This window comes from Capra hircus, chromosome 3 (assembly GCF_001704415.2).
Source record: "Capra hircus breed San Clemente chromosome 3, ASM170441v1, whole genome shotgun sequence".
NCBI lineage: Eukaryota > Metazoa > Chordata > Mammalia > Artiodactyla > Bovidae > Capra > Capra hircus.
In genome coordinates this window covers 94,197,569-94,218,193 of record NC_030810.1, presented here as the reverse complement: position 1 = coordinate 94,218,193, position 20,625 = coordinate 94,197,569, and the positions used below count along the sequence as shown (strand labels likewise).

Below are 20,625 nucleotides of genomic sequence, written 5' to 3'. Positions count from 1 at the left end.
CAGGGCTAGGAGGACCTAGCTGCTGCAGCAGTGACAAACAGCAAACAGTTCCCAAGCCCTCCGAGGCACCACAGCCCCGTTGTGGAGAGGTGCCAGGCAGGTGAGAGATAAAAGGCCTAGGCTGCAGACAGGAGCGGTGGGAAAGACGGGCGAGGACCCAGGGCTGGACCAAACAGCCCATCTGGCCCACAGCAAGGGTCAGCGTGAACTCAAAGAATTCTGGAGATGAACCGAGGCCTTGCAATCACCTAGCCCAGCCTCTTACTTTACAGAAGCTGAGAGCTATTCATCAACTTGTTCAAGGTCACAAAACCAGTGAGTGGAAGATCAAGGGCCAGAATCCCAGCCTCCTGTTTTAAAAGACGAGGACACAAATGTTGTCACATCTTAACTGCATCAATTCCTTTCTGTGTTTTCAAATATGTGTTTGACTGAGTATCTGGACTAAGACAGAGAGGGGAACAGTGCACCACGGTGATGAGCCCAGACCCTGGAGCCAGGCCGTCTGGGCTTGAACCACAGCAGCTCACCCACTTACTGTGTGACTTTGAGTAAGTTACTTCACCTCTCTGTGACTCAGTTTTCTCTTCTATCAAATGGAGGTCATCATAGTTCCTACCCCATCGGGTTATATACCCACCCCGTTGGGTTAAAAGACCCTGATATTGGGAAAGATTTGAGAGCAGGAGGAGAAGGGGGGCAACAGAGGATAAGATGGTTGGATGGCATTATCAACTCAATGGACATGAGCCTGAGCAAACACCAGGAGACAGTGGAGGACAGGGAAGCCTGGCGTGCTACACTTCATGGGGTCAAAAAGAGTCAGACACGGCTGAGCGACTTAACAATAATGGGTTATGAGGCCTACTGAAGAAGTTAATAAATGGAAAATATAGTGCCTGGCACAAAATAAGGGCTATATAAACGGCAGGAAGAAATTTCTTTCTTTTTTTTTTTTTAATTTTGTATTGGAGTAGAGCCGATTAATGGGCTTCCCTAGTAGCTCAGGTGGCAAAGAATCCGCCTGCAATGTGGGAGACCTGGGTTCAATCCCTGGGTCGGGAAGATCCCCTGGAGGAGGGCATGGCAACCCACTCCAGGATTCTTGCCTGGAGAATCCCCATGGACAGAGGATCCTGGCGGGCTAAGTCCACGGGGTCACAAAGGTTCCGACTAAGCACAGCACAGAGCCGATTAACAATGTTGTAATAGTTTCAGGTGGACAGCAAAGGGACTCAGCCATATATATACATGTAAGGAAGGAATTTCTTGAGGAGTAATAACCCTCATCCTAATGTTGGTTCCTCCCCAGCACACCTGCTCCCAACGCCCATTCATCTTCCTCATAGGTTAAGACTTTGTCCCTACAATACTTGGGACTAATGCTTCTAAAACCTCACACCTTTGTCTCTTAATCCATTCAGCCCAACCCAACCAGATGTTAGAGATAAACTGGCCAAAATGATGTGAGAGGTGAAGACTTTGGCTACTACCCACCAGGCCTACTGCCCCTCAGATTTGCATTTCTGAGACCCTGGACTCAGAAGTTACCTCTTCCAACCCTCACCTCCTACCTTCCTGGCCCACTCACGCCCTTGGACCTTGGAATCTCCTTTTTTTACCTTCATCTTGTCCCCCAGGCCCTCAAACCTTCTGTGATTCGCCAGGCCTTCCAGCCTGTCAGCTGCCAGTCCCACCTGGACCCCTTGGCCAATTGTCTCCGTGATGCTATCAGGACTTTTTATGAATTCCTGCACCCTCCTCTCATGGAGACATCACACCATGTCCCTGTCTTGCTCCTCAGCTGCTGAACCTGGTAGAGAAGGTCAGGAGACCAGGCTAAGGGCCTCCTTCTTTCATGGCTAACTGACCACGTCCTTCATTCCCACAGAGCCCACCCCATCCCATACACCCATACTCCCCCTTGTGGTCTGATGCTCTGACCATGGCCTTTGCCTCAGAGTTCACCAGGGATGTCCAGGCCACCAAACAGCCCATGTGTCAAGCACTCTTCCAGATAAGGCTATCTCAAAATTTAGAGAATTTGAATCCCTCTAAATCCCTCATTTGAATCCCTTAGGAATATGGTTAAACCACAGACTCGAATTCAGCAGACTGGACCAGATCCTGAGATTTTTCTCAGGAGCTGTTGACACTCTTGGTCCCCAGACCCCACTTTGAGTAGTAAAGTTCTAGGGGTTAATATGTTCTTGTTGTCGTTTTGGTCCCTAAGTTGTGTCTGATTCTTTTGCAGTGGACTGTAGCCCTCCAGGCTCCTCTCTCCATGGGATTCTCCAGGCAAGAATACTGGAGTGGGCTGCCATTTTCTTTTCCAGGGGATCTTTCCCACCCAGGGATCGAACCCACATCTCCTGCGTTGGCATGCAGATTCTTTACCATCTGAGCCACCAGGGAAGCCCAAGGATTTACATACATGAAGTTTAACGTGTGTATTTTCCTAGACATATTATTTTGTCTTCATGACAAACCTGCAAGAGAGGTATTAGTGCCTTTTTACACGTGTAGAAAATGAGGTTCAGAAACCACTTGCTGGAGGGCAGGATTCAAATGGAAGGCTGATTCCAAAGCCTGAGTCCTGTTTTTTTTTTCTCTCCCTAAGTGACTTTGAAGAGCAGAAGTAGCTTAGAAGCACACATGTAATGCGTTTATTTGTAATACAAATTATTGAAATCTTAGCTGATGAAGATGGGAGAAAGATGCATTATAAAACTAACCCCAAATCCCCATGCTGGAGATTCCAACTAAAAGCTGCGGGCCTCAAAGCAGCTGTCAGAGAGGTTAATTCCACCAGTCAGTGTGGACGAGGACACCCAGTGGGACACGAGACAAACTTTTACAAATGTACACAGAGAATGGAAGGGGACATATAGTGACCTCTAGCTTACACATCTGGGGACTCTGCGGCCGCTCTCAGGGCTAAGCAGGCTAAAAGCATTGCAGAAACTAGGCGCCCCACACCTTGCGGCTCCCGCCCCGTCCCCACCACCTCCTCATTTCCATCCTCTCCACACGCTCCAAAGCTAAGCCTTCTCTATCTCTCTGGTTTCCTGCAGCACTTGAGCACTCTGTCCGTATATATGTTGTACAGTGCTCAATCGCTTACTCATGTCCAACTCTTTGTGACCCTATGGACTGTAGCCCGCCAAGCTCCTCTGTCCATGGGGATTCTCCAGGCAAGAATACTGGAGTGGGTTGCCATGCCCTCCTCCAGGGGATCCTCCCGATCCAGTGACTGAACCCAGGCCTCCCTCCCGCATTGCAGGCAGATTCTTTACCAGCTGAGCTACCAGGGAAGCCCATATACATATATATATTTTATTTACTTGTGGCTGTGCTGGGTCTTCATTGCTGCATGGGCTTTCTCTAGTTGCAGTGAGCGGGGGGTGTGGGGGTGGGGGGCTGCTCTTCGTTGCAAAGCGCAGCCTTCTCATTGTGGCGGCTTCTCTTGTTACAGAGCATGGGTTCTGGGGTACGTGGGCGTCAGCAGTTTTCCTTCCCGGACTCTAGAGCACAGGCTCCACAGTTGTGGCACGTGGGCTTAGCTGCTCCACGGCATGTGGGATCTTCCCAGATCAGGGAATGAACCCGTGACTCCCCCGCTGGCAGGCAATTCTTTACCACTGAGCCACTGGGAAGCCCACTGACCATTTGTCCTTTAACAAATCTACAGCACCCACCTCTGCTTGGCTTCTGACAGTGATCTCCTGGTTCTCCTCCCTGGGACTACTCCTTCGAGAACTCTCCCTCCCATTTCCTGTCCCCTTGCTACAGGTATTCCCATGAACTCGCCCTTGACCCTTGCGTCTATTATCCAGTGCAGGTGGTGCTGCACTTTCTGGGGACACCACCAGCCACGCATTGAGTCCATCCTGTCCCACCCTTGGAGGGCAGAGCTAAGCTGGCTCTGTCCGATGCAGCATCCCCAGAGCTGAGAACAATACTTGGCCTGGAGCTGGAGGTACTCTCTCAATATTCGCTAAATAAACCAATGAGTGACATGCCATGTCACTTAGCTTCTCATCTTCCATCTTGAAAAGTACTCATCCCAAGGCCAGGCTGGGGCTCAGGGGCTGCAAGGCTCTCCCCCAGGTAAGAGGGAGAACAGCCAACCTCATCTGATCACAGCACATACAGGAAACAGTACTGGCTCTATGGCTGTCAGGGTAGACAGGGCTTCTGGTTTTGAGGCAGCTCTGACCTGTGAGTTCCAGGGGCTGAGGGTGTCAGTATCATGATACACCTACAACACACTTGAAGCTTCCCATGTGGGTCCCTTAGCATGACCCACAAGCAGGGAAGTTTGGTCCAGTCTAACCCTAAGCAACAACAAGGAAGAACCATTATAAGGATGTTCTTGGCTCAGTGTCACTTTTTAAAAATTATTATTTCTGGCTGTGCTGGATCTTCGTTGCAGCTTGTGAGCTACTCTCTAGTTGTGATGCTTCTGCTTCTCATCACGGAGGCTTCTCTTGTTGCGGAACACAGACTTCAGCAATTGTGGCCCTTGGACTCTAGAAGACAGTCTTAGTAGTGGTGGCACATGGACCCAGTTGCTCTGCAGCATGTGGAATCTTCCTGGACCAGGGATGGACTCATCTCTCCTGCATTGGCAGGCGGATTCTTAACCAGTGGACCACCAGGGAAGTCCTGCTGTCACTTTTAAGGTCTGAGAAATAACCCATCTGTCTGCATTGCTGCCTCTATTTCATTAGGATTCCAAGGTAGCACTCATTCTGAAAAGTCCCCTGAACCCTTATGTACAATGCTGTTCTTCACAGTTCTAAGGCAAATTCATCCTAGACAAGAGCAACTCTAAGCCAAACACTGTTTCTCCAAGGCCCTGCAACATCCTGAGGGATGTCAATGCCTTCACATTCAGCCACTTATAATAGTGCAAAGTAGGATGCAGTTGAGGTCCCAGAACATCATATTTAAACTTGAATCCAGCTGCTTAGCGACCGCATAAGCCAGTACGAACACACTGTGAGTGTTGGGGGGAAATCAACACTTCGAAGAACACAAATCTGCCCACAGTGCCAGTATCTCTAGATCCTGGAAATTACACTGTTGGTCCATGAGAGTGTTAGCTACTGGGTCTAATTCTGTTGCTTCACAAAGACTACAGTTGGTATGGAGGAAAATATTCCAAGATCTAAAAAGCACTGGGTGTGCCAACTACAGCACTTTGCCTTTTCCAGAAGATAAATTATGACGAATTTTCTGCCAGTTCAAGTTATTTTCCCATAGCAGAGCATCAAATGGCCTTGCTACCCTGCCTTTAAGGAACCAAGGCAATTAAACCAAACAGCTATGAACTGCCCTGACAGCTTTCCCCAACTTCATGTGATAAAGTGAGACACAGACGCGCACTGACAGATAAGCACACACCTTCTTCAACTGTGAGACACAGCGCCAGTGTGGAAATGTACATTGAGTCTATGGGGTAGGAATCAACTCGGCAGCTCGGCACAGCAACAAAGTAGCCCTATACATGCCGACTAGCCCGACTGCCTTGTAAGGAATGATTGCCGATGACTAGAGTTCCTATTCGGCAGGCTAATAAGAATAATTATAGCCAGGGCAGGCATTCATCAGCTTGGCAGATACAGGAATTCTGTTAACAAGGCTAAAATGAGAGCTGAGGACTCTCTGAAGGCCACAGCACTTCAAAGACCGTGGAGCTGGACTGATTGACTGGGGTTCCTCCCACCAGCCTTCCTCCTCCAGGGCTTTCTAGAGGAAGCCGTAGTTTGGTCCGTGTCCTCAGAGCAGGGTGGTGATGCCTTAGGGATTACAAAGCTGCCGCATCTCTCAGGTGCATCCTGACGCGGCCCCTCCCTTCAGGAATCCTGCCTGAGCTGCACTCACCCCAGACCTTCCTCTTCGTAACTGTACTTTTGCTTTCAAACCACTTGCATCCTTTTTCACTTAAACTAATCTTGCAGGGTACACAGCCTAAGATGATGGCATACCTCAGTCAATCCTAGCTCGGCAGAGACCAAATTTGGGTCCTGCGGTCAAATCTTGGCTCAACCATGCATCAGCTGTAGGAATCCAGACAAGTTATTTAACTTTTCTGGCTGGCAGTTTCCTCATCTGAAACATGGAGAAAATAGCAGTACCTTTCTCAAACTGTTGTCAAGAGAATTCAATAGTCTGATGCTTGGTATGCATGTTATAAATAGCAGCTATTATTACTCTGTGCCTGTTCTGAGTGGAACTCTGTGCAGAAGCTATGAAAAAAGCCCAAACAGGGCTTCCCTGATGGCTCACTGGTAAAGAATCCACCTACCAACGCAGGAGACACACGTTTGATCCTTGACCTAGGAGGATCCCACATGCCACAGAGCAACTAAGCTCGTGTGCCACTACTATTGAGACTGTGCTCAGTAGCCCTAACTACCGATCCCATGTGCCCTACAGCCCAGGCTCCACAAGAGAAGCCACCGTACTGAGCAGCCTGTACATCACAACCAGGAGTAGCCTGCCCACTCGCCACAGCTAGAGAAAGCACTCCTACAGCAACAAAGAGCCAGCACAGCCATAAAAAAATAAAATTATATATATATAAATCAAACACAATATTTAGTATATGGATACATGTACATTATATATGAGTGGCTATGCCTGGGCAGCGGGAGGGTGGGCACGTTCATCCTTCTACCTCATATTCTTTATAAGTGACACCGAGACAGCCAGCTGTCCCCCAGATCTGTTCTTCTCGTCTGCCACGGTGGTCAGCACACTGCTACCAGCTTCCTCTGCATTTCCCAGCCTCCCTGGCAGCTAGTGTGGCCTGGATCAAATCCTCTGCCATGAAGTGTATGCAGAAGTGGTAGGAGCCACTTCCGAGCTTAGCCCAGGAAGCCTCTAGATAGCCCCCTCCATGCTCTTTTCCCTTTGTGCTACACGCTCAGTCACTCAGTTGTGTCTGACTCTCTGCAAGCCTATGGACTGCAGCCTGACAGGGTCCTCTGTCCAGGGGATTTTCCAGACAAGAATACTGGAGTGGGTTGCCATTTCCTACTCCGGGGGATCTTCCTGACCCAGGGATCAAACCTGCATCTCCAGGGCCTCCCACATTGGCAGGCGGATTCTTTACCACTGAGCCACCTGGGAAGCCCCCTATTTACGGGGCTGGAAAGGGGATGATGACAACCCAGGTGAACTTAGAAACTACGGGCTGAAGACAGCAAAACCACCATCAGCCTGGGAGCTCAGAATGCCCATGTGAAACAGCAGTCCCACCCGACCATTTCACTGGAAACACCTCCAACCCACTCCCTAGCCCCCCAGGAATGGCTAGGAAAGACACTTCTGTTGTTTGAACCACTGTGCTTTCAGTCTATTTGTGAGAACAATTCAGCCTACCCAACAGAATAATACAGTACCCATCTATGAAATTTGGATTTTAAAACAGATACAATGTTTTTGTTGTTTAGAAACTATTTTGATGGGTTTGCAACTTTTTTTAAAAAGATGCACAGGAAGAGAGAGTATCTTAATCCCTCTCCACAGTCTTCATACCTCCCACTCTCTAATTCATGCTGCACACTAGGACTGACCTCCTCAAACATGCACACTACGACTGACCTCCTCAAACACATCACCATGCTGTCTCAATCTCACACTGTGAATCTGCAATGGCAGACCATAACCCACAGATAAAACGATATATACATGCCTTCATCCAGGCAGCCAGGATTTACCAAACACCTACTCTGTGCTGGACACCGAGTATGAGGAATACTACAGTGAACAATACCAACCTGGTCCCTGCCTCATGGGATATAATCAGAGTGGGGATTTAGAGCAGGAAAAATCATACTCAGTGAGATAAATAAGTACTCTGATGGGAGAAGCACAGTTGTGCAGCAGCACCCACAAGGCCAACAAGCCCATCCACATGGCAAGGACTTCAGCACTGCAGGAACAGCTTTCAGAATCCAACCCAGACCCACTTTTCCAATTTGCCCTCCTAGTGTATCCTCTGCCCTCCTCCAGTTTCATGGAACTTTCATGCCCTTTCTGAATGAACCATGTCCTTCCACTTATCCATGCTGGATGCCTTTCCCCGGAGCCTGGAAGCCTCTCCCATCCTTTCTCTCAAAATACTAATTATCCTCAAGGCTCAACTCAAATGTCACCTCTTCAGCAAAATCAACCTCAATCCCAAGTCAAAATTAATCATCCTCTTCCTTGCTTCCTACCAGCACCTGGTTTCTATGTCAGGTATGTCATTCTGGCTTGTAGTTAGCTTTTATTATTAACTGTCTGCCCACCCCAACTGACCACTCAGTGAGACACTATGTCTTGGTCATTTGTCTGGGACACTCTTATTGCCACAGTGGGGATTCAAGAAATGCTGTATATACAGATGGATGAGACATAGGCCATGGAAGTGAAAACCTGAAGCTGAGTGTGTTCTGCTGTGATCATGATAGGTAGACTCATTTAGAGAAGCTTTATGGAGGAAGCAGTTTTAAGGGAGAAAGGAAATAGGTAAGAGGGAAGAAGAAGGAGACACTTTCCCAGGTCATGAGAAATGGAAAGACCAGAAGATTCAATGTAAAGGGTACATTCAATGTAAAGGGTAGCAAACAAGTTCCTTAGAATGAGAAAGGCCCTACTCAGAGAGAAGTAGCAAGGAAGAGAATACAAGGGGCAGAACATCCTCAGAAGAAAATCATAAGGGATCATGGAATTAAGGTGCACCTCCAAAAACAATCCGAAGGGAGGCTGGTAGGAAAAGTCAAACAGGAAGATGTCAAATCTGTGTGGGGAGCTGTCAGAACTGGGGCTAGGACAGTAGCTTTAGATAAGGAAGAACAGAAGATGCTGGAGTCTGCACCATGGGAACAGTGACAGAGCGAATGTGGAGGTCAAAGAGAGGGACAGTAAGATTATGCCCAGGTTGCAATACAAGAGGAAAGATGATCTAGCTTATCAACATACTGGGTGGCAGGAATCAGTACAGCGTAGAGTACCACAGGGAGGGCATCTGGGAGGTCAAACTGAAGCCACACCAAGTGAGATTCGGTATGGCAGAGTTATTACATAAACATGAAGTTCAGTAACTGTTAGGGGACAAGGCATTCACTGGTGACACCAGAGACATTCCCGGTGCACAGGTGACACGGCACGTCCAGCCAGGCAGGGTGCACTGGTACACCTCAAAGCTACCCCAAGCCGGGCTTTCCCCACTTCTGTTTTTGCTTTCGTTAGTCTCTCTTTGCCCTTTCTCTCTTTTCCTCTTAGCATAGTTACTCAAAGACATTCTTTTCAAATTTCTACCTGGCCGCACCCACTTAACTAGTGCAAGGGTTGTGAATCACACAACTCTAGGGAGGGCCATTCACACAGGCAGAAAGTGACAGCAGCTCCTAGAGCTGTTCCTAGAGTTGAGCAGTGTACAATCAGTGCGCCCAGGGGCCGCGGCCCTGCCTGACCCAGACACATCAGCCAATTATGTCAAGGGTGTGGACCATCACCAGCGGTGTGCAACAGAGGGAAAACCTACAAGGGTCCCAGAGTGAAAGGAAGAGAACAAAAGCACCAAGATCTGAGAGCACAGAACAGATGCCACAAAATCGAGTGAAAGACGTGCAAGCTTTCTGCACCTGGTGGCATCTAAAGCAACGTGGTGGCTGGGTGAGCTCTCTTAGGGAGGCAGTTCCAGGAAACCCCTCAGAGGGGAAGGAAGAAAACACAGTAGCAGCTAGAAAGGCTGGCCCCCACCAGCGGCAGGAGTCACAGGGGTGGGGACAGCGTGAGACCCGATGCCAGGCTGGGAGTGGCAATGGAAGGCCTCCACTGGGACCCTCTGACCGTAAGTGCAGTGTAGTCACTTAGCCTGTGTGCAGCTGGGGCCTGGCGAGGATAGACACCACACACTGTGCGGCTTTATAAAAGATTCAGTTCTGCCATCTCCAGGGGTGAGGAAGAAAATCCCCGCGCAGGTCACAGGATTCCTTCTGTTCTGGTTGACGCTGACTAAAGGCTTCAAGTACAGCTTTTAAGAGTCAGCCTCCCTGATCCACGGTGGGCACTTATTAGGCAGATGATTTCTGTGGCTGATAACCACTTGGTTATACTAATATAACCACATTATACGAGGTGAAGATGGTGTCTGTGTCTATGGAAGATGGGGGCGGGGTGGGGGGGAAACACCAAAGATTCCTTGGGTTGGGTGGAGGGCGCTGGGTCAAATGATCAGGAGGCACCGAGGTTTAGAGAGTGTGCAAGACAGGGGACATCAAGGGAGAAAAGTAACAGGTAGGAAAAGTTGAAGAAGCCAAGGCACCCAGGTCTTTGTGTGCAAATATGCAGCGAGGCAGCTTCTACAAGCGCTGAAGGAGAAGACTGAGGCAGAAGAGCTAGTTACAGCTAACACAACGGAGGGCCCCGCACACCCATTCTGACTGTAGCGCTCGGGGCCACCCGGTGACCTTCGGAGAAGGAAGTTGGTGGATCCTCTCGCTTCCCTGGAAAGGCAGCTGGGCGCGGGGTAGGGTGTGCGGAGCGCGGTTCTGCCGCTCTCGGCCATGGCGGGGCAGATGAAAGCCGCAGATTTCCGCTCGCAAGCCCGGGACTAGGGCCGGGACCGCAGGCACCTTCCGGGCCGGGAGTTCAAGGTGAGCCGGTAGCTGGCGACTAACAGGTAGGGAGGGCCGGGGGAAGCCGGCCGCGGGCCACTCCCCCCCGCACATGGGGGCGAGGCTCGGCCTACAGGACGGCGACTCGCACCCCGCGCCCGGCTCCGGGCGGCCCCGCGCCCTCTCCCCAGCCGGGCCCTGCCTCCCGCGGACCCCGGCCAGGTCTCCCGGGAGCGGCCCCGGCCCCGTTGGCGCTCCAGGCCGCGCGCGGCAGCCGCGCCCCGCCAGTCCCCCCGCGCCCGGCCGAGCCCCCTGCGCCTCACCGGGCCCCGCGCGCACTCACCCAGCGACAGGAGCGCCAGCAGCAGCGGCCTCGGCGCCAGGCGCCCCATGCTCGCCGGGCGGGAGCGACTCTCCCCCTCCTCCTCCTTCCCCGCCGCCTCTCCTCCTCCTCCTCCTCCAGCTCCGGCTGCTCCAGAGTCAGCGCTCCTCCGCCTGGGCCGCGCGCCTGCTCCGCTCTCCTCGCGAGCCGAGAAATCCCAGCGCTGGGGCCGACGTGCGCCCCTCGCTCCGCTCCGCTCACGCCCGCCTCTGCCCGCCTCCTCCAGCCGGCCGGGCACCGGGAGCCGGGCGCCAAGGCCGCCCCGCCGAGCCAAGCTTGCAGCCCCGACCGCTTCCCGAAAGCAGGAGGGAAGAACCGCAGCACCCGCCCGCCCGCGCCTCCCATCCGGCGCTTTGCCAGCAACAAACACAAACTTTCCCAAGCCCCTCCCCGCTCCAGGTAACGGAGGCAGCGCTGGGACCACCCGCTTAAAGGGGAGGAGGCTTCGGAGCCCACCCAGCTCTCCCCCCTCGGGGCCCTCGCCCCGCCACAAACTTTCCTCCGACCTTTAAAAGTTGGCCTTGGAAAGACTCGTCTGGAAATCCCATCGCTTGAGCGCCATTCCTAGCCACCCCGCGTCCCACCACTCTGGAGTCCCCACGTGGGCCTCCGGGTCCCTCTGCTAACTCCCCGCACGGTCACCGACTCGTCCCGAACGAAGCACCCACCAACTAGCCGCTAGGACTTGGCTAAATATTATCCAGATAGGACTGAAAGAGATGAAAGGACTGTAAACGCCTGGGATGCCAGCCTCCAAGGTGCAGAGGCGTGAAGTGTTTGGATGCCTAGTCCGAAGATTCACAGCGAAGTGTCAAGACCAAAACCCAGATCTCACAGGCTCTGCTCACTGCCCTGTGGTTGGGTAGGCCTCGCCTCCCGTCGCCCACCTCCTTCCTTCCTTCTCCCGGGTGCCTATGGCACTGATTAACACTTACCACAAATAGACCCGTGGTGGGGGGGATGCGGACGCTCAGAACCCAAGTGTATTAATAGCTTCAGTACTTCATATGGAATGTACTCTTTAAACTTTTTATTTATTGCTTTAAGTGGACAGAACTGGTTGCCAATAAAGATTCTTTTCTTCCCCTACAATGGGGCTTTGTGCTTTTAATTTGAATACAAAAGACCCAGTATTAGGGGGAAATTTTTAGTGTTCATTGTTTAAAACTTCTCAATGATAATTCAAACACAGCACTGGTGTCCCCCACCCCAACCCCCCAGTGCCACAGCCTCTCATTAATATATGCAAAACAAAGCAAAGATGTTAGTGGGGAACTGCCCCAACTAGGGAGAGGAACTTTGCTTTTACCTCAGTACATCATTATTTCCACTAACAAGTGTCTCTTATTTCCACTAACAAAAGTGCCTTTGGTCAGGTATGAACCCATCTGCAAGAGACTTAAAAACTTGTCCCTGATGGGCCAATAATGCGAGTGTACTTAATGCCATTGGACTGTAGACTTTAAAAACAGTTAAAATGGTAGATTCTGTGTTATATATGGGACTTTCTAGTTGCTCAGTGGTGAAGAATTTGCCTTCCAATGTAGGAGATTCCAGTTAAATCCCTAAGTTGGGAAGATCCCCTGAAAAGGGAAATGGCAATCCACTCCAGTATTCTTGCCTGGAGAATCCCATGGACAGAGGAGCCTGGCAGGCTACAGTCCATAGGGTCGCAAAGAGTCAGATACTACTTAGCAACTAAACAACAAAAGGTTGTATATGTTTCAACATGCTAAAAAATTTTTTTTTAATTTATTTTTGTCACCAAGCCTTTCTTCATGCTATTCACCCACCCAGCAGTTCCTTTGCATTTCCCATCCCATGGAATCCTCTAGAATTTCTCTGGGAAGTCTTTCAATTTAATTCAATCAGCCTTAAATGCAAGCCTCATGTTAGGCCTTGAGAGATGCTGAAGCTACAGAGAAGAATAAGACCTGACCCCTCCAGAAACTCAAATCTTTCCCTTTCTTAACTACCCACAGTGCTTAACATTTGAAGCACACATTCTGGCACTTGGTCACATTCAGTTTAGCCCATGCTACGCACTGAATGTACTGTGTCCCCCAACCAAACTCATATTGAAGCCCTAATCTCCAAAGGTATTTGGAGGTGGGGACTTCAGGGAGTAATTAAGTCCAGAGGATGGAGCCCTCATGCATGGGATTAGTGCCCTTATAAGTAGAGACGTGAGAGGCATTATACCTATATCTATGCTGTGTGAGGATACAGCAAGAAGGCATTTGTCTGCAAACCAGGAGAGGGCCCTCACCAGGTACTGAATGGGCCAGCATCTTGATCTTAGACTTCACAGCCTCCAGAAGTGGGAGACATAACTGTCTGTTGTTTAAGCCACCCAGTTCATGATATTTGTTATATCAGCTCAAGCTGACAGCAAACACAGTGCTCCCATCTCTGTCTAATAGTGGGAGAGAGAGACTGTCATGTGCTCGTCTTATGTCTCACATCACTGTAGAGTCGATATTTGCTAAAAAGTATTGTTTAACAAAGTGCGTGTCAGGAAGTGTGCCTGGCACATGGTAGGTCTTCAGTTAATATTTGTGGAGTAAACTAATGCCACTTACTGGGCTCGAGCCTGGGGAAACAAAGGTAAATATAACCGTTCCTGCCCTTGAGGTGCTTACAGTCTGTGCATCCTGACTCAGTAGGTGTGACAGCACTGCCAGATGCAGTTGCCAGTCCTGAGGAAGCTTGTCCAAAAAAGCTCAGTGGGGATGACTGTGAACCGAGTCTTGAACGACCAGCAGGTCTCTAGCTGTGAGGAGGACGGATGAGCCAGCAATAGCCATTGTGTATTCAATGTGGAAGGGATTCTTCTCTCCTCCCTTCCCCACACCCAGATATTATTAAATTAATGGTGCATCTTACAGTCATTGAAACAGCAGTAGTTGGTTGAAATGGAAAGAAGAAATAAGACTGTCCAGGCAGGGCCAGAACAATGAGGACAAAAGTGGATGGTTTCTTGGTAGTGGGTAGTCAACTGTGTCATGTCATGAGAGTCAGCCCTAGATAACCGTTTATGTAGCAGAAAATGAGGCTAAATTAATCACTACAGGTGCTTGGACATAGCACCACACCCTTTGCACAGCCCTGACTACCAGAGGATGGAATATGTTTCCAGCTAAAGGAACATAGCACCTGAAACCGACCGACACAATGTGTTAAGTCATAACTCTGGAATGTGATGATGCTTTCATTATAAAAGACTTTTATTAATATTTTCCGAGTCAGTAACCCCATGTATAGGTAAGGCTCTTGCCCCAGCCAATTGTTCCCAGTTTTCTTAGTCTGCAGGCTTGCCTGGGGCAGGAAGGCTCACTCTCCAGTAACTGATCCACACCCATCCCCAAGGAGGGGAGTCCCGCCTCAGTAGGTTTCCTGCCAGATCACGGAGACCCTCAGAGGCTCAGGTTACAGCAGCCAACCATTACAGTCTTTTGATTACTGGGATCTGTCTGCAGGCGTTGCCCCTGAAAACCCCTGAGGGTCCCGCATTCTCACTTGTAACAGGTTTTCCTGCTGAGGTCGGTAAAATCACCTTACCGGTTAAAGGTGAACATGCAAATGTCAAAAGGTCCCAATGAATGAATTTGCCAGATTATCCTAAGAGTCGCCCAGACCCTGTGCGTTACCTGTGCTGCTTCCGTCAGCCCATTCTCTCTCTCTCCTTCCCTCGCTTTCTCTCTGCCTCTCTCTGTTTCTCTACAGATGACCCTGATGCTACTTTAGCAGAGTGGCCAGCAAAAGAATGTGTTCTACAGCAACATTTCCTTCCACTAATCATTTTCACTACGTTTCCTTTGTATTGGTTCCAGGTGTCTGTTTCTCCTATTGAAGTTAAACACGGGGATTCCTAATCAAAAAGAACTTTAAGATTTAATCACAGAATTAGAGAATGGAATTAAGAGTTAAAAAGGTAGGGGTTGGGGAGAGGAAGCCTTCATTTCCTGATGAGTGAAAGTCATTCAGGGAGGCCATGAGGGAAGTTGTGGAATGCCCATCTGACAAGTTTCAAAAACAGAAAAGGGCCTTACGTGCCTGGAATGGGTTAAGCATGGTCCTGCCAAAGGCTGTGCTCTGTGACCTCTGGCCTCAAAGACCAAAATGGGAGATAACAGAGAAAGTGTCCTTAGATGTCTAGAACTGGCCCTGATTCCAGACCAGGAGTGACTTTCAAGCATTTACTCCTTCAGCGATGCTGGGGTGAAAGTGTGAGGAGAAAAATAAGAAAATGGAATGAGACAAGGCTTTTGCAATAAAAGCTTTCTACAAAAGTAAGGCATTATTACTATATTAAGAGTATGCATAGCCCTTGCCCTAGAGGAGTTTATAATCTAGTTTAGTGTATCAAAAGACCTGAAATGCTATAAAGGAAGGGGGAGAAGATTGATGCCAAAAGAGCGAAGGAAATTGAGGGGGAGTAAGTAGAGAGAGAGGCACCAGCTATTGTGTGTAGTTTTGTGCCAATATGCTATCATCTGGGCTGAAAATACCTCCAACAATGAGTAGAGACCGCAGAGTCCATTACGGGAAGGAAGTGTGGCCACATCACAGAAGTTGGAAATAGCTAGAGGGGGCTTAGGGATGCTGGAGGAGATACTTTACCAAGTTAAAGCTGCCAAGCATGATGGTACCCAAAGGTGCCCACCTGGCTTGACCTTGTGCCCTGGTCCCAAGATGGTATCCAGGGAAGGGGCTTTCTGCCTTTACTGGAAGGGGCTTTACCCTGTTCTTCACACAGAAGCGTAAGTGAGGGTAATGGGGAGTTGGTCAAGGGGCGAGGGGTCCCCGTTCCTGCATCAGACTTTCTCACCCACCTTGAGCTCTGCTTGAAGGTTCAAATGGAACAATGCCTTAAGTTCTAGGCACTACGTTTCAAAAACATTTGCAAACTAAAGTGAAACCAGAGTAGAGCTGCTACCTAAAATACAAGATACCCGGTTGAATTTGAGTTTCAGATAAATAAGGAATGCTTTTTCAGTGTAAATACATCCCAAATATTACATGAAGCATGCTTATACTGGAAAAGTATTCCTTATTTATCTGAAACACAAATTCAGCTGGACATCCCACATTTGTATTTGTTAAGTCTGGCAACCCTCATCCAGAGAAGAGTTACCTTATATGGAAATAGGCTCTTATGGAAGACTTGGAGAAGACAACAGGGAGCTCTGAGTAGTTATCTTTGGATTATGTGGAAGTTTGGCCTTTCAAAGGAGGAATACACTTGGTTCGGATGTTATGTTGAGTCACTGGGTAAAAATTGCTTAGAGACTGAACTGGCATCATTTGTCATTAGCAGTTAGTCATCAGTGATGAGGGGAGCTTTATTATTTGGTGTTATCCTCTTCTCTCTAAAAACCATTCAGTGGAAAGTTACATGCCTACCTGTAAGGGGGGCTGTGAGGGGATTACTGTACTGGGTGGGGACCCAGACAAGCTGCCTTGGAAGGAAGTCCTCAAGAGTGTGTGATTTATCTAAATCCAGCCAACTGTCTTTTCTAGTTCCTCTTCCAAAGTTAAGGCTTTGTCCCTGCTGTTTCCTTTTTTTGAGCTTCCACCCCTTAGGGCTGGGCTGGTGTGTGCCCTTGCAGTTGGAGAACAGAGCAAAGTCTGTGGAAGCTCTGCACAAAACTAGGTCCTGGTAGCTCAGACGGTAAACAGTCTGCCTGCAATGCAGGAGACCTGGGTTCAATCCCTGGGTCAGGAAGAGCTTCTGGAAAAGGAAATGGCAACCCACTCCAGTATTCTTGCCTGGAAAACCACATGGACAGAGGAGCCTGAGGGGCTATAATCCATGGGGTCACAAAGAGTTGGTCACGACTGAACAACTCAGACAACAAGGAGGATTACTACCCCTGCTACCTACCTACTCTATGTGGGGATTCTGATTAGTGATTTTAAAACCAAGCCACCATTTTTGATAGACATCTTCCCATTTTCATCCACTTCGTAGCTCATAATCACCTTCTGCAAGTCATTTAGTAGAGAGGTACTTTTTTTGGTAACTTTGTCTCTCCTGGAAGGTGCGTAGGGAGTGGCATTTTGATAGCAAACCACTTCAGGGACACTTTACTGAATGGCTTTTCTTTCCCTGTGGCATAAGCCTTCGGGGTCCCTGCTTCACTATGTTTTTGGTGGCCTAAAATTGGTACATCCATGCTTTATGACGTAAAGCTTGTGGGGCCTAGCTCACCCGTTTGCGTCTGAGTTAGAAAGAATACGAAGTTACTTTCCGAGGAGAATCTTGGCCCCCTGCCCACGGAAACTGTAGAAGTCTGCATCCCAGTCACAGTGGGCGTCTGGGGTTGGCCCCAGCATTTCGCAAGAGGATGGCAGACCCGCCCCAGGTGGGCTGATGGATGGCTGGAGCAGGTGCTTTTGTGCTTAACCAGCCACCTGGACCAGCCACCATCCAGATGATGATTTCAGACTTTCTTCTGCCTGATACTTTTAAGAGCTCAGCTGCATGAAACAATATTTCCGGAAGATTGCCTGACGCTCCTTTAGGTACCCTGAGAACCTACCCCTGAATTACGAATTAAGTAGACCATCAGCGAGTGTGACACCTAGCTCTATCTTAATATCACCCCCATAGAGTTGCTCTTACGGAACTGCACTTTCGTCACAATGCCATCAGTCTGTATTGAGGGACGTCCTAAGGAGCAGCCCTAAGGACAGGTTTACAGACGCACTTCATCACTTCCGGCAGCAGCCTCTCTACTTAGGACCCATGGAGAAATTTTACCGTGGTCTCAGTGCTACAAAAACTTGTGCTGTATCTCAGCAACTGGTCTTTTTCTACCTTGTTGTTGTTCAGTTGCTCAGTCATGTCTGACTCTTTGCAACCCCATGGACTGTAGCACACCAGGCTTCCCTGTCCTTCACCACCTCCCAGAGCTTGCTCAAACTCATGTCCACTAAGTCAGTGATGCCATCCAGCCATCTCGTCCTCTGTCATCCCTTTCTCCTGCTGCCCTCCCTTTCTCCTCCTGCCCTCCATCTTTCCCTTATGGACTTTGTAACTGCTGTAACTGGCAGTTTTCCTTTTCATAACAGTGGTTAGAAAGCTTATGGTCCAATCTGTGGCCTTCCTCTAGCAGACAGGAATAGGACCTCCCCCATGAATTTTAAATTGCCTCACTTTCAGCTCCTCCTTATCGCGCCACTATAATTGGCAAGGGAAAGGAACTCCCTTTCCCTCATTTCACCTTTTTTTATTTCTCTTATTATGTTCAGGTAGGGGCACAACATAGGAAGTGGTTTTCTAGTCTCCCTACTGTAAAATTCTATGCCACACCTCCTGCTCTTCAAGACACATTCTAACTCCTCATTTGCAGATTAAATACAATGAGGTAATAATCACAAGGAATGAACTCTGCTTCCAGGGAAAGGCTGGCTAGTGATTTGCCTGTGTCAGCCGCCCTTCAACTTGAGGACTGGTGGGATGAGGAAGGCACTGCAACCCATCAGAGTCTCGGGAGCTCCTGAAAAAGGACACCATTTTCAGGAGCAGCTGGCAGTGGCCTCTCCTCTGCTAACCCTTGAAAAGTGCACTGTTGCTTGTCTGCCCTGATTAGCAAATCTTAGAATGAGCTTGCCCTCTCCAAGCACACAAGGGTTGGAGGGTTGGAGTGGTCTGAGAGCGTCCTGGGCAGATGGATGGTAGTTGACCCCAGGTTCTGTGCAGACAACAGCTCGAGCTCAGATGTGCTGGGCCAGCCAGGCCCTGATCTACTCCGCGGCGTCTCATTTCTCAGTGTTGCCGCCCTGTCCCAGCTCTGCACTCTCACACTGCAGCACATGGCCACCCCTTTAGGTTTGGTTCCCTTGAAAGCAAAACTGGAGATGTTGACTTGGGTGTGAGTGGCTGATTTGGGCAGTGCTCTCAGAAAGTAGTGCTGAGGGAGCAGGGGGGTAAGTCAGGGAAGGAGAGAGAAAGAAAGAGTGTGTTCTTCAAGGAGGCCCTGCTGCAGGCCCTCTGTGTCCCTTGTGCCTCAGAACCATCCTCTGGGGGACAGAAGGCTTAAGCACTGACCCTCTGATCCTCATGTCTTGACAGCTGAGATGCCTCTGCAGCTTCTGAGCCCGAGTCCTGATGCAGGCAGGTGGGCAGATGCAGGCGTGCTTGGGCTGGGCCACTGGCAGCATGCACTGAAATGCCCCACGTGGCTGTGTGGAGGCCACGGGGGGCCCAGCGCTGTGCCTGTCCCCCCAGGTTGCTGTCCCTCGCCCACCCGTGCCCTGTGCCTCTCTAGCTCTGTGTCTGAATGTGTCTTACAGTCGCACAGCTGTCCTGTATTTTCCTCCGTCTCCCCCACCAGAATGAGAAAAGAAGCTATGCTCGACTCACCTAGCACCGGTATTTGACACTTGGTAGGCCTGTTTAGCAAAGGCTTCCGCTCCAACTAGAGGTGGTGTAATTTTATCCCTTATGTATTGGAACGCCACATAAAAATTTTATTTGAAGGAAAAATCATCCAAAACCACTATCTATTCTAACCCCCTCATTTTACAGACGAGGCATTTGAGGCCCAGAGAGCCTAAGTAACTTGTTCAAGATTACACCATGTATTAAAGTGATTATGGAATATTAAAATGATTTCACAAAATATGCCAAATGCAGACAAGGGAACCGACTGGAGTTACAATGTGAGTTATTAGCACTTCAAATGGAGGGTATGACCACCTCTGTGCTGGGTTTCCAGGAGGAAATTGTTTAAAATAAATTCACTTGGAAAGTTCTTGAGCTCTGATTAAAGAGGTGAATGGCTGGAATGAGGCTCTCTCCTCGAGGAGAAGAAATTCATCCTTGGTAAACACATTTTCAGGTAACGTACCAAGGACTTTGAGTCTGGAGGAACTCATTTAGCATTTTCTTCCTCCACCCTGTTCATCTCACAGTGGCAGCAAAGGGAAAATACTGTGTTTGTTTTTAATTAAAAAAATGAGATGTGGACGGTACTACCATTTGAATAAATTGGAAAAGCTTTCTGTCAGCCCTCCCCTTTGCCTGAACATCCTTTCTCCTTCAAGACCACACCTTTGCTGCCATCTTGGGTACATGTGTGACATGCAGAATGCCAGGCGTGGTCAAAGATTATGATGAAAACCAAGAAAAGTAAGATTTGATCACTTCTCACTGCAGGCTGGGCTTCCCCGAAGAATCTGACTGCGATACAGGAGACACAGGAGACTCGAGTTCAAGCCCTGGGTTGGGAAGATCTCCTGGAGAAGGGAATGGTAACCCACTCCAGTATTCTTGCCAGGAAAATCCCATGGACAGAGGAGCCTCAAGGGCTACACTCTGGGATTGCAAAGAATCCGACAGGACTGAGCACAGAAACTCAGGCACTGCATGCTAGTATAAGAAAGAGAAAAGAGTGAAACTTTATATTTTGTGGGGAAAGAATGGGGGTTGTCATGAGAACTACTTATTCCTGACAAATGAGAGAGTTAGGGTTTATTTGAACAGCCCTGCTTGTACTACACTTTTCTTATTTGCCCAGACATGGGTCAACATTACTCTAGAAAAGAAGGGCTGGTGTAGCATTTCCATGGTCTAAATTACAGTGACAAAAAAAGAACTTGGTGGGTGTATGGCAGACC

At 49.2% G+C, this 20,625-nt stretch overlaps 1 protein-coding gene across 1 annotated transcript in view; it reads right to left on the bottom strand.

Annotated features, from left to right (window-relative positions):
- PTGFRN (prostaglandin F2 receptor inhibitor) overlaps nt 1-12,079 on the bottom strand; it is an 84,498-nt gene extending 72,419 nt beyond the window's left edge. The window contains exon 1 of the mRNA XM_018045969.1: nt 10,960-12,079. Within this exon, the coding sequence (XP_017901458.1) occupies nt 10,960-11,008 (49 nt within the window). The 5' untranslated portion in view covers nt 11,009-12,079. The remainder of the gene's footprint in view (nt 1-10,959) is intronic.